Below are 15,161 nucleotides of genomic sequence, written 5' to 3' on the forward strand. Positions count from 1 at the left end.
GAGTGGATGTCCTGTCACAGTGCCTCTGATTAACAACTTCTAAGACCATTTTCTCAATATTTAGATTTTTTTGAACTCTCAGATTCCAGAGTATTAAACGGTTGTATCTAAGTCAGTTATCGTCCTGTTCTAACTCATACACCAATAGAAATCTTATTTATACAGATCTCATATTATGTACAAATCTAAATTTCGAAAAAGACCATTTGTTGTCAAGGGTCACATAATGTAAAAACATTGTGATGATATTTGTCCCTTCAAGTTCAGTTAACCCACATGGACAAACACGAAATTATTTGAAAAAACGTCAAACTAGAGCATATATGAGTTTAATTTAAAAATACAACAGAAACATAGAAAGCAAAAATCTCAATAGATCCTTTTATTAGTAGCCCAGAAATCCTGTGTGTTTGTGTGCAGTTGAATATTAAAGACTCACAAACAGTCTAGAGGACATTTCATTTCATCATTCCACAAACACACATTAGAGACTGAATCTTGTCTTCCCTTTCATCTGCGTATTCAAGACGCGTCAATAATTAACATTAAGTCTGTAACACGAATATAATGTTGTGTGTGAAATGAGGTGAAACAGTGTCGCCTTGTGGCAGTGATGGGAACTGTCATGACGCCGGAAACTGTGTTCAGTTCAGAATATAATCAAACAATAAAAAACAATTCTGAATCCTGGTGAAACTGTATTATTCTGTAACTCTATTAATATATATCGCTCAAACCACATTTCATTTCGTATTTATTTTGATCTCTTACGTCATCTTCCTACTTTCTTACATTAACAGCTTTGTTAAATTTGTGTGTGAAATTCGATGTAAGAACAGCAGCCGCAGTAAAAATAATAAAACCTGCTTTTATTCACAAGTGTCACTCAAATATTTAAACGACAGTTCACGCGTGGAATTTAAAGCAAGCGTGAAGCTCTTCATTCATCTGTAAGTGAACGTAAGTAAAGATTCGATGCGTTTCTGCAGTGCACACTGAAGCATCACCTGTGACGCACGTCACGAGGAATCCCACCGCTCGCATCATCAGCACCAGTGGGCGTGTCCTCAGTCTCCGGGCTTCATTCATAAACTCGAGCTCCCATTAGGATGAAATATAACGCGTCTTCTGGAGGATCGTGCTATTGGCGAGCGCTCATAACGCGTCCCTCACACGGACAGCATGAATTACAAATAGGTGAGTGATTCGCTTGATGCGCGCCGCGTCGTTGGATGTTCATTTGTTGCGTTTTGACGCGTTCCATTGAGAATTTATCGTCGCACATCCTTACTGCAAACGCGTCTGACTCACCGAAGCGTTCACAATATAGATCTCGCCTCATCGCGTTCCAAAGACGGGATACGAACGTATCACTGAAATGTGTTTGGGTTTATCTGCTCATCATGACCGCGTCGCGTCAGTGAACGCGTTTCTAGCTTGACTGTGGTGGCGCAAGTGATCTTACCGCCCTGCAAAATAAAGGCGACGCGAGCGTCAAAAGACTCGCGTAATACTGAACACGAACGACCAACACAAACCTTGTGAAAATGAACCACAATCACAGTAAAAATATAGTATAAACGTTTTTTTTGTCTTTAGATTACAGTACGCAAAGCAGACGTTACACCAGATACCGCGGTTTAATTGCGATCACGGCATTGAAATCATGTTTGGGAAGGGAAGCGTTTAATCGTGTTTAATGTGGGTACTGAGGCTCTCTCCATCCTTTTTCTGCAATAAAACATTCACATGTATGACATCATCCTTCAAATAGCAGCGTTCATGTGTACTAGTAGAGTTATAGCATGGGCTGAATATCGGTTTCAAGGTATACCGAGGTTTAAACGAGTTTAGCTTTCAAAACCACTCAAGTGATCTGTGATACGGTTTCTAAGGTATGAGCTGTGTTTACATGTAATTCAATGTTTTAAGTTTATATATATGACAAGAAGTAATTATTGTAATTGAAATGCTTTTTATACCTGACACACATGTTCTATATATCGGTTCAAAACCAAATGTATAGAGTCCAGTTGAAATGTAGCTTTTTGCATACGCAGATATTTGGAAAAACACATTTTAGTGTCAAAGCAATACCGTGATATTTTCGATGAAGGTTATTATACCGCCCAAATCTCATACCGGCCCATGCCTAGTACTGAATCCCCAAAATAGTGTAGCATATTTTATTACACAACACCTCTCTAGTATTAAAGTGATACTCCGCCCCAAAATAAAAATTCTATCTTTATTTACTCCAAACCTGAATACTTTGTTCTGCTACACACGGAGGAAGATATTTGAAAGAATGCGAGCATCGGATATTTCTGGGACATCATAGTAGGAAACATCACATTCTTTTGTTCAGTTGCACACAAAAGAAGATATTTCGAGGAATGTAGGAAAGCAAACAGTTCTAGGGAACCCTCGACTAGCATTTGATTGTCTTCTGCTACATCAGTCAATGATCCCCAGAACTGTCACTCGCTAACATCCTAACAAATAAACTGAGAGTTTGTTGTATTAAATATGTGAGTAAACAGATATTTGGTCGTTCTCATGATAACCGTGTGGATGGTTTAAAGCGTGTTAATGATTCATGCACATGCTAACTGTGTCGACTATCAGTCATCATTCTCAAATGAGTTCTTATTGATATCATCTGCAGTGGATTGCCACTTCTGCTTGTAGAAACGTCACGCGTTCTCCATCCATCCCATCATTTCTTCAACAGGGTTTCCATTAGGAACGTGTGTGTTTTGGGAATGTGCTCATGAATACACAATGACGTGCAGTCGCTCGCACAGAACACATTCACTCGCTGGTCAAAAGTCAGAGGAGGCCACGGGTTTAATGAAGAACTTCACACGCGTGTGTGTGTGTGTGTGTGTACTGTGTATGTGCTTTCTCTTCACAAATGCAACACACAACTGTCACACTCGAGCGCACATCATTGTTTAACATTTCCACAGGAATTAAATCACTGTTCACACATTCAAGTCACTTCAGTTCTACGATCGCTGTGTGTTTGGTAGAAAACTTTGTGCTGACTGAGATTCAGTTTTGATTAGTATTATGATATCTTAAAGAAGTTAGATTTTCAGATTGATTGTAAAGTCTTTCATCTCCACTGAACTCAGAACAGAGAGGCTCTGCTGGAGGTTAAAGGTGCCATAGTGTGGGAAGTGTATTTACAGGTATAGATGAATAACAAGACGTATCGTGAGCATCAGACACTATTGTTTTCTTCTTCTTGTGTAAATCTTGTGCACGCAAAATACCATCAAAAAACAGTCCAATCCCAACATCTGTGATTGGTCTGTTTGAACCCCTCCCCCAGGTCCAAATGAATTATGTAAGTAAATGATTCGTTCTTCTGTATTTAGCATTTCAATCTTCAACACAATTGATGCTATCGCTCATAGACACATATATGTATTTATATTGCGATATTGGTGAGGACCAAAACCGACTATAGAGCGATACGAGTGAATGATGGAGCTGCAGTTATCTGGATAAAAACACAACATCATTTCATTTCTCAACTAATTTCAATACTTTTCTATTTACATGGAGAACAGAAACGTTTTGGCTCCAGTTAAAGGTACAGTCTGTAGAAATCACCATTAGAAGGTCGCACAATCAAAACAACAACAATGGCGTAGCTTGATGACACAGTGTAGAAGCGTGGAATGACGGGATTTGTTGGTTTTAACTCCACCGCTGATGGTACCTTTGATACATCCATCAGACGGGATGAGAGATCATGTTAGTGGAAGAGGTAAAGTAATAAAGTTTTATAAATGTTGCGTTTGATGAAATCATTTTATTTCATTATAATGAATTAGACCCGTGTAATGTGAGGTTTAAAACTAAATTGTTAGTCATGTTACAGTAATTGTCCAATTGGATGATGTGATAACACTGCACAGTTTTAAGTGTTTAAATCAATCATAGTAAATGTTATTTTGAATGTGCCCACATCATTTGCAATAATGCTAGACGGACCGACGGGACAAACTACTTCCGCATCTGTCTACCACAGTGTCACGCGGTTTCTACCAGTAAAGGCGGTAACAAAGGGTAACGTGGATATGACGCCATTGACAGGAGACTAAACGGCCCGGTCCACTGTTTACAATGGAGATTTTCTAACGACTTAAAAGCAGTTGGAAACTTTGAGATATTGTAAGTAAAATATGACATTGGCCTAGTGCTTTTTGGATAATTTACAGCAAAATTCTCACAAACTCTACCTTTAAAGATAGTTATAGACTTGAAAATGTATTTATTGTCATATGGAACTGTTAAATGTAAACAATGTGAAATAATTTAAGGCAGATTAAATACACATGATCAGAACAGCTTGTGCATTTATCATGGGGAAAATCAAAACAATTTGTTTTTACTCTATGACTATATACTGCTATTTCAAACTTACAAAAAGTGTTGGGTAATTTAATCTGTAAAAGTAATGAATTACTAGTTACTAATGACATATTCAATAGTTTTATTACATCACTGTACAAAAAAACATCTCCCTAAAAAGTGTTTAATTACTTATTACTATTTATATCTACATATCTTTCTATATCCCATATCAACCTTGAAGTACATTTATTTAATGACCAAAGTATACAAATGTGAGAATTATACATTAAAGGACAGATTTTAAAGTTAGACATTGAATTTTGATGTCAGCTCCAGTATTGCACACACAGTATTTAGTTTACTTACATCAAAATTATAACTGTAAATAAATTACAGATAAATAGGAGTAATCACTTACTTTACTTTTCCCAGGGAAAGTAATATAACTACAATAACTCATCACTTAGTAACGAGTGACACCCAAACACTGCTTACAATGCACGGCAGTGTTATTTGGTTGACTTTATCACTGCATCATATTTTACTGCTGTGACCGGTTCACCGGATAAATAAAAGAACATTTTTTTACAGTCTATAATTACTTCAGAAAAAGTCATTTCCTCATTGAAAAACATTTGTTTTTATATAACAGGTACATTAAACTATATTATCTTGGGTGTTTTGTTCGTTGATTCAAATACATCTCAGAAACAATCTCTAGCCTACATGTCTGTTTTATTCTCAACTATTATATTGTGGTTATTTATTCTGTTGCTTGTCTTACATTTACATTTATTAATTTGGCAGACAATTTTAATTTGGCAGATGCTTTTATCCAAAGCGACTTACATTGCATTATCCTTTACATTTATACTTAAGTATGTGCAATCCCCTGGGATCGTATTTACAACTTTGCATTGTTAACACAATGCTCTTACCACTGAGCTACAGGAAAGCATATATTGTTGATATATTGTTGAAAGTCTTGTCAACAATATATCACTGAACATGATGCCATCTAGTGGATTCTCCTGATAACAGGCACAAATAATTGATTCTACATTTCCTTCATTTTCTAGTAGCTATTATTGAGACACGAAGCAACTAGAGACATGGTAAAGTTGTACTCTATACGTATATTGTAATCGTGAAATATGTTAAGAAATTTGAACCTGATTGTGCTTTTAATGCCGAAGAAGTGCAGATCTCCCATTGGGTTCAGCGGGCTTTAGTGCACTGTTGCCCTCACCAATATGGCGGCACTATTGACGTATTGCAGCAGCGGCGCAAAGCGGCCAATGTGGCGTCTAGTTATATATATATATGTGTATGCTATCACTGCTAATGCTTCTCAAACCAGCTGCTTCTTCTTCGGCTCTTGTCTTTGTTACACAAGCAACACTCGTGTGGACACTGACGCCTAGTGTTCATTGCCTGTCGATGCGGACAACGACGTAGAAGTATAAATGAAAACCGACACATAGCCTATAGTGTAGGTCCTACGCACGAGTATAAACTGAGCTCTATCCAGTCATAAAGTCAGGCAGGTCTGCACAAGCTGAGCATCTTCTTTAAACAGCACGAGCTACACAGTTATACACGCGTCTGATCTGTATCGTGTGAGTTTAATTGCCCCTTAAGCCTTGTTTAGATTTGTTTACAATGCCATTAAAAGCACAGAGGAGCGAGAGGCACGAGACGAAAGTAAAAGGGACAGATTTTCAAACCTGGGACCAGATCAAGCAGGCTCGCTCAGAGTTGTGATACTGATTTAAGAAAGGGGAAATTACGATATATTGTCATTAGAACCCCTGCCACAAGCAGTGATCAGTGATCTTATCCACTTCTTACATTTGATGTCTGACAGTAGCGATCTGTTTGCTGTGTGAGCTAGTGGCATTAGCCACGCAGAGAAACGGCCAATCAGAGCAGAGCTCAATATTACTATTCATGACCCTTCTAAATAATGTAATAACAGACCATTTCATTCTAATAGAGCGTTCCCATCAAATGCCGAGTTGAAAAATCTGAATTTTGGCAAAAATTTGCGCTGCGTTAACCAATCAGGAGCTTACTCTAGTAGTGACGTGATTATGACGTAGTGAGCGGAGGCAGAAATCTGAAACAATGATCATCGTTGCTGTATGTGGATATCTGGAGCTGTCATGAGTCTCAGGTGGAGACATGGCGTGGGAACCCAATTGCAGGCAGACACAGACGGTATAGATGGTAACAGATATTTATTAAACAATAAACAAGACTAAACAAACAGGCAAAACAAAAACCCACGATGGGGGAAAACAATACAGGGAAATATATACTTTAACAATAAACAAGGACACTGACCTACGAAACTAAAACTAAGAAAACAAACACTAAACTGACACTTACTATACAGGGGAAACAGGAACAAGGCAAGACGAGGGCATGACGCGGTGAACATGAACGTGAACGTGAACGTGAACGTGAACGTGAACGTGAACGTGAACATGAACATGAACATGAACATGAACATGAACATGAACATGAACATGAACATGAACATGAACATGAACATGAACATGAACATGAACATGAACATGAACATGAACATGAACATGAACGGCATACAAGTACAGGTACAAGAACAATGCACGAGCACAAGACAATGAAACATGAGGACTCTTATAGGAGACAAACACAGGGTCATAACGAGCAACAGGTGTTGGGGGTTAGCACTAAGGAGAGGCTGACGAGGAACGAGAAGGGCGGGGCCAAAGACGAGACACAAGAAAGAACTGTGTCTTTCTCACATAAAACCATCAGGCAATGCCATGGCTCCACTCGAGACAGGAATAAAACATGACATGATAGTGGAACCATGACAGGAGCTGTACGATACATCTTTTATCAAAGCAGGATTGAAAATGATCTTGAAAGGGAGTGAGGAGGTTGGACAGTCTAGTAAAAAACGCTGTTTACTCAATTTTTTTACTCAAGTTTTACTACATTTCGTTACACTGTACTTGTATATGTGTAATGACAATAAAGTTGAATCTAATTTGAGCTATATACATATATACAGGAGACTGGAGCCGCCTGGCAGAAGCCCCTCCCATTACACAAATTTGCATCTATTTTGAAATTAATTTGAATGAAGCGAGCAAACTCAAAATGTTCAAACGTCCAACTACATGCGAATAGCACGATTTATTCGCGCGTGAAATTCGCTTTATTTGCGTCATAATCACGGCGCTACTAGAGCAAGCTCCTGATTGGTTAACGAGGCAATATTTTTGCCAAAGGTCCGATTTTTTTACTTGCCCCCGACGTATCAAACGCCCAAAACACTCAATGTCATTCGCGCCGCCTCAAGCCCCATTCAGACAGCCAGACACTTTGTATCTGTGTGTCGCTTGTCTCTTGCTATGAAATGGTTTGAAGGTGTTCCTTGCTTTGGCTGTCCTAGTAGCTGTTTGAACAAACCTTTCAGTAACTGACGAGAGACGGATGACGTGAGCTCAACTGCTTTGATCCTATTGGTTGTCGCTCGTAAAAGTCGTTCACCATTTGCATGAAGTTGTCCTATCGTGTCTTTGCATTGACTTCACATGTAAATCATTGGCGTTTGGTGGGAACACACAGTCAGAAGAAATCCCGAGGCTGTAAATGGACACATAAAACCTTCTCTGGATCATTTTGGCACTTAATAAAGCCCCACACCTTTATGTAGATATCAAAGAACAATTGAACATGTTGTTTACGTGAATTCTTTGGCACCTTTAAGTGTTGAGATGAACATGTGTTCTTTCAGGTGTCACACATTCAGTGTTGGATCATGAGTGATGAGTCTCTGATACAGACCCGCCGGACCACCGTGAGTCTAAAGAACACAACACAAATAATAAAACAGATCTGTGATCATGAAGAGAATACTTTCTCATGTCTGTGATGTATTTACAGTTAGCAGATACTTATGTACTAATGTAAGAGGTAATGTACAGACTGCCGGTTGTTATCACAGAAATAAGGCTCTTGTGTCACACTTAAGGGGTTTATTTGGTGATAACAGCCGGCGGCTTGTACATTGTCCCGATTATTACACGGCTACTTGACACATGAGAAAAAAAACCTGTGAATTTGATATTTTATCAGCTCATTTTTACTGAATGCAGAGCGTCAGTGAGGAAAAGCCGTTTAGTTAAACAACGTTCAAATGTCACAAACAGGCAATATGGTTTAATCATTTGTGAATTTAATGTCATATATGTTATTAAAAGACATTTATATTTCATTTGTCAAAAGAACCTATCAAAATGGTTTGCTGGATCCAGGTTACCGTGTGTTATTAGTTTTGAGCAGTTGTTATCTGGGAATAATGAACCTGCAAGAGAAGAATCTGTAAGAATGAAGCATTCCAAGCAGCCGTGTAATAAAAGGAGGAAAACAAAAGAAGTTTGAACACTGAAGCATTAGTGCATTAAACACTGCTCTCATGTAGCGCAACACAGTCTACAAAGACACGTTCATTTAAACAACACATTTCATACACAAGGACAATTCAAAGTGCTTTACATAAAATGATTGACAGAAAGAAATAAGCTTTAAAATGCAAATCATTTAAGATCACATTTATTTTTTCAGATTTTACAAAACAATAAAACAGCAAAAAAATTGATTAAAAATGTGAAATGTAGTTTAAGAAATCACTGAACACATTCACTCTTCTCAACTCTGTGTGTGTGCGTCTGTGTGTGTGTGTGTGTGTGCGTCTATTTGTGTGTGCGCGTCTGTGTGCGTCTATGTGTGTGTGTGCGTCTATTTGTGTGTGCGCGTCTGTGTGCGTCTGTGTGTGTGTGTGCGTCTATTTGTGTGTGCGCGTCTGTGTGCGTCTATGTGTGTGTGCGCGTCTGTGTGTGTGTGCGCGTCTGTGTGTGTGTGCGCGTCTGTTTGTGTGTCTGTATGTGTGTGTGAGTGCGAGTGCGTCTGTGTGTGTGTCTGTGTGCGTCTGTGTGTGTGCGTCTGTCTGTGTCTGTGTGCGTCTGTGTGTGTGTCTGTGTCTGTCTGTGTGCGTCTGTCTGTGTCTGTGTGTGTGCGTCGGTTTGTGTCTGTGTGTGTGTCTGTGTGCGTCCGTGTGTGTGCCTGTGTCTGTGTGTGTGCGTCGGTGTGTATGTCGGTGTGTGTCTGTGTGTGTGTCTGTGTGCGTCTGTCTGTGTGCGTCTGTCTGTGTGCGTCTGTTTGTGTCTGTGTCTGTGTGTGCGTCGGTGTGGGTCTGTGTGTGTGTGCGTCTGTGTGCAGCAGGACGTGCCGCTGGCTTCAGACGCTCAGGAGAACTACATTCTTCTGCTGGTGTTGTTGTGTGTGTTTGCTGTTGGGACTCTGATGGTTCTCTTCACTCTGCTCTTCTTCTGTCATCGTTGCTGTGGACCACAGCGCAGACACTCCAGGTGATTGACACACATGACACACGTCACTTCAAACACACACACATCCTCATCACGTGTGTGTGTGTGTTCAGAGCCAGTGAGGACCAGGAGAAGACCAACACCACATACATCGAGGAGAGTCAACCAGCACAGGGTTTGTGAACACACACATCTCTACTGTACGTACACACATGACACTTTACATCTGCTGACACCTCGTGCTCGTGTCATCCGCAGACGTCAGCTGCGAGTCTGTCTCCAGTTGTCATGGCGATACAGATGCTGATCACTTTCTGTCTGTGGCCGGCGCGGCCCGACGGGTGTCGTTCAACGAGAATGCCATCTATGAGCCGAGCGCAAAAGACAAAGAGAGAGGACGCAGGTCAGACACACTCACAGATCAGACACGTGATGTTCAGATGAAGACGGACATATTAAAGACAAACATCTACACAACACGCATGCCGTCACGTGACATATATAGTGTTGTGAGGATCTGTGCTGGTCGGACTGCGCTCTCTATCTCTCTCTCTCTGTCTGTCTGTCTTTCCGGGCGATCCGGCGTCTGATAATCATACTGTATGTTCTCTATCAGGTACACACTCACAGACGGAGACTTTCATCACCTGAAGAAATCTCGACTGACACATGCACACATGCAGCCGCCCGCTCTGAAGATCAACACCATACTGGAGTGTGACACACCTGACAACAACATCACAACTTCTGATGACACCAAAAACACACATTCACTCGCCATATTCCAGGTAACACACACACCACACACAGCATGCGCGCGCACACATACTCACCCATCACACACACAGCACAAACACACACAAACAAACAAACAGACATTCATCACACACACACACACACAACAAACGCGCACCCACACACCACAGCACGCACACACATAAATTCACTCACCATGTTCTAGGAAACAAACACACACAGCACTCACACACACACACACACACACACACACACACACACACACCCATCACACAAAAACACACACCCATGACACACACACCACCAACGCGCGCGCACACACACACACACACACATACACACACACACACACACACACATACACACACACACACACGCTCATACTTCAGTACAGTGTTGTAAAAGATCAATTAAACCTGCATGAGTGAGATGACATATGACAGTAAGTGTGTTTGTGTAGCCGGTTGAGTGTGTGTCTTCAGACTCATGTGTCCTGTGGATGAATCAAAGCTGTGGTTCTGCTCTACCTGGAGACTCTCTGAACACCAGTGAACACACCAGCACACCCCCAAACCCATCTCAGACCGTACGTCACAGTCTTCACCTTCATCATCTTCATTGTGTGTCCAGTGTCTCATCTCTCAGTCTGTCTCTCCTCTGCTTCCAGCTGGAGATGTTGAACACAAACACACTGACGGATGGAGATCTGGTCCTCACGGGAGCGGCGGGCGGTGGTCCGGCTCTGACTCAGGGCAGCGTTTTTCATTTTCTGTCGAAACTCCGCCGTCATGCCAGTCTGGAAGATGCCGGTCCGTTCTACAGCGTGAAGAAGTGGAGCTTTGACAGCGTCCAGAGAGCCGCCAGTCTGGACACCAGAGGTGTGAATATTCTTAACCTGTGAGATCACTTGAGTTCAGTCCTCTCACACGTTTGGTAGCGGGCAGCTGGAACTTTTGTTTTGTGAAGGTCACAGAAGTGAAAGATGAGTAGCTGGGACTGAATTCACTGTGTTGATGTTTTCAGATTCTCCTCGCAGACGAGCATTTCAGAGGCAGAGAGCGGCCAGCGAGACTTCGGAAGAAGAACAGCTGCAGAGTGTAGTCTGTGACTTTCTGTCTAGAAATCATCCCGTTCGCCCAAAGAAGGATCCACCGAGACGTCTATCAGCCGGATCTCTGGCGCTTGACGCAGAACCTGAACTCAGCAGGTGACGCCAGAGCTCTCTGAAAGTAACACACATTCTCACTTTAAAGTGACTGTTCGGTTCAACAGCGAAAAATTCCATTTCATGTGCACCACTAAGGCACCTTTCACATTTCCCATATTTTCTCATTATTTTAAATGTAGACACACAGTAGGCATGCACAAATAGGGGCCAACATTTTTCTAGGCACGTCGGCGCTGCATCCAGATGGAAATGGTTCAACTTTTGCGTTTTCCGCGCTGTTGTAGAAATGGATTCATACTGGAACGTTGGACCTACGCCGTAGCCTACGCAGAGCCGCATACCCTACGCCATAGCCTGACGCGCACCTCTCCAAAAATGTCACCTTAAGTGCTGTGATTGGTCTGTTTGAACCCCTCCCTCAGCTCATAAAATAACGCAATAGACTCATGTTTACTCAAACGCAGTTCAGAAGAAATTATCTAAGTCAAATATTTGTGCTTCTGTATTCAACATCTCGAATCTGCAAGTATAAAGACGATGTATATACTCTCGAGTATAAATCCAGCTCCAAGGTTATTTCAAACACTTTACAACTCAGTTTTAACATTAAGAGACAGAATACATGTCGCAATTCATAATTTTGAAATAATAGGGTAACAGAATCACAGTAGTGACCTGGCTGGCAGATATATATTAGATTCACACTTTTCATACATGTCTAAATCGATTCTGAAATGGATTCAATGTTTTATGCACAGCTCTTCCGTGAACTACGGCTGTTTGATCAGTAAGAAGTTCTGCTAAAATCACGATGAGATCGAGTTGTTTAAAATGTGTATTTGAAAAAGCAACACTCGTCAAAGATCATCACTATAAATCAACTTTATTATCATGAAAACACCTGTAAAGGTTTAAAGAACGGCGGTAGAATATGACCACTGGAGCTATTCGTTCTTCTGTTTCCCATATTCTGAGTTTCTGCACAAGAGCGCCCTCTGGCTTTCAGATGTGGCGACATTTAACTGTAAGTCAACTGAGCATAAGAATCGTACTATATTTCGCCCAGCCCTAAAACACAAACATCTGAAGTGTGTCCAGTCAGAATCATTAATACAGTTTATCTAACGGTACTAAAGCTGCGATTACCACACGCATCTTAAACAGGAAGAATCAGAGATCACATTCGTCATCTGAAGTGTTTTCTGTCTGCAGGTTGGAGGTGGAGAGAGCGATGGAGCTCAGATGCAGCACAGAAACCAATCCGTCATCCGCTCTGGAGGTGAAGAGCGCCGAGGAGAACGGACACACATCTGAAGAGTTTGGAGCGGTGAGCCGTCAGGAGAGTTTGGAACAGCCCAGTTTGTATCGTGACATCTGGAGCCTGAGAGCGTCGCTGGAGAACTACGCCTCCTCCGACCTCAGCAGTAACGACACGCGCAGCGACGCCGACAGCGTCTGTTCCATAGGGCCGTTCAGAGCCGGCGTCTCCAGCTTCAGGTCGCAAGACATCGACGACGACATGGACGGAGAGCTGCCGTATGACGAAGGGCTGCAGAGAAACGGACGGGACAGCGTCGACGGAGAAGCAGGCAACAGGAAACTCCTGCAGATGGACAGCGGTTACGCCTCCATCGAAGCTCCGTGCAAACCTCCAGATGACTTCCGTTTGTTTGGAAGTGCGTCTGGGAAGACGGCTTCGGAGCGCCGCCGCTTCTTCACCAGCGCTGGGCGGAAGGGTATGGTCTGTGAGAGTTTTGACGCGAGGCTGTTCAAAGAGGAGCTGGAGGACGAGGTGAGTCGGGAGGCTGAGAGTTCCCTCGGAGGAGCCGCCGTCAAACCCCGAGCCGCCTTCTGCCGCCGTGACTACAGCATCGACGAGAAAACCGAGGCGCTGTTTAACGAATTCTTACGTCACGACCCTCAGTTGGATCAGCAGGGGTCGCCTTCGCTCCGACACCGTCACCGCTCTCGCGTTCATCTAAGGAAACAATGGCAGCGCAGCAAACAGTACAGCGACCCCGGAGTGCCCCAATACTCGCCATCGCTGGAGCGCCAGCGCTGCTACCCGCTCCGCCGAGGAGACAGCGCCAACTACCCTCTAGACACCAGATATCACAGCACGCTGCCGCGCATCGCCAGCGCCGCCGACGAGGAGGCCAGCGAGGGAGCAGGCGCCACCCAATCTCCCGGCCCGTCCACACAGAATGAAGGTTCTGCTCCTGACCAAGAGGACAACGCAAACAACAGCAGCAGCAACAACATGAGCCGCCGCTTCTCTTCAGATCTTCTGCAGGATTGTGGGATACAGGAGAGATGTGCAGACACACAGAAACATTCAGAGACTGAGCTCGCCACCTCGGATCCGCATCACATCATCACAAACCCGTCAGACAAACTGATGTCCGATCTGGACGATCGGCTCTACTCCGGTATGAGGACTTGCACAAGCCAAGAGCGCACAGTGAGCGTGAGCCGCACCTCAGCGACCTGGAGGAGGAATAAATCATCTCATGACAGACAAACACAACTCACATCTGCTCTTCTGAGAGATCACATTCAGAAGGAAATCAGTCCGGATGACAAAATGACACAAAACATGAGAAGAAATTAAATGATGTCTAGCAGCATGTTCTATTCAGTATAGGGTTTATTTATTACCGCCGGCTCCCATGAAAATGTTTAATTAATCTCAACAGAATGAAAATCTCCCGTTATGTACATCCATCCCAGAATGCATTGCTCCTCGGAGTCAATCGGTGACAAGTGTCTTTATTAAAGCAAGTTACATGAACCTCAACAAGCTCATTTAAACACACACATGTCTGGTTTATTATCTCTCTGGGGACAGTCCATAGGCATAATTATTTTTCTACTGTATAAAACTGTATATTTTATCCCCTAAACCTTAAGATCATAGAAAACTTTTTGCATAGCTTCTTTGCCTGAGGGCCTCAAATGTGGTCCCCACAGTGACATGAGTTAGTGTGTATTCAGGTTCAGGTCCCCAACGGGATAAAAAAACAAGTCCACACACACACACACACACACACACACTGCATGACGCACTTTTTTTCTTGTATTTGTGTTTTCACACGTGAAGCGTCACTAGCTCAAAGCTGAGGCGTCTAACTGTGAGTAAATAAAAGAGAAACGTTTCTTTTTAGATGATTATTTGACTGTTTTAAGGCGTTTTTATTGATCTGTTCACTCTCAGCGTATCAGCCGCTTTTCTTTCTCATAATCATCCCATCATAAACACATAACAAGTTACATCATGGAAGTTGTTAAAGCGGGCGTAACACGGGGTTTCTTCCAATCTTATATTCATCTCGAGCACCTATAGAGTAGTATTGCAAACTTCGTATCTTCGAAGAGTATTTAGTTTGATCTCATTTATAAAAGATAGAAACAGCTTTACGATTGTTTCTGAAAACATACGGCGCGTGCGGGGGGGAGGGGTAGACTGAACTAAAGCACGTGAG

The 15,161-nt window shown here is 42.4% G+C and overlaps 1 protein-coding gene across 1 annotated transcript; it reads left to right on the top strand.

The window, feature by feature from the left end:
- Positions 1-1,065: 1,065 nt before the first annotated feature.
- LOC130417537 (voltage-dependent calcium channel beta subunit-associated regulatory protein) lies at positions 1,066-14,848 on the top strand. Its single transcript, XM_056743151.1, has 10 exons — positions 1,066-1,197; positions 8,165-8,227; positions 9,649-9,797; positions 9,869-9,930; positions 10,014-10,158; positions 10,372-10,543; positions 10,972-11,097; positions 11,179-11,389; positions 11,535-11,718; positions 12,892-14,848. Exons 2-10 carry the CDS (start codon positions 8,189-8,191, stop codon positions 14,288-14,290), a joined length of 2,487 nt encoding a protein of 828 aa, XP_056599129.1. The 5' UTR covers positions 1,066-1,197; positions 8,165-8,188; the 3' UTR covers positions 14,291-14,848.
- Positions 14,849-15,161: the final 313 nt, after the last annotated feature.

Source organism: Triplophysa dalaica, chromosome 3 (genome assembly GCF_015846415.1).
Source record: "Triplophysa dalaica isolate WHDGS20190420 chromosome 3, ASM1584641v1, whole genome shotgun sequence".
Taxonomy (NCBI): Eukaryota; Metazoa; Chordata; class Actinopteri; order Cypriniformes; family Nemacheilidae; genus Triplophysa; species Triplophysa dalaica.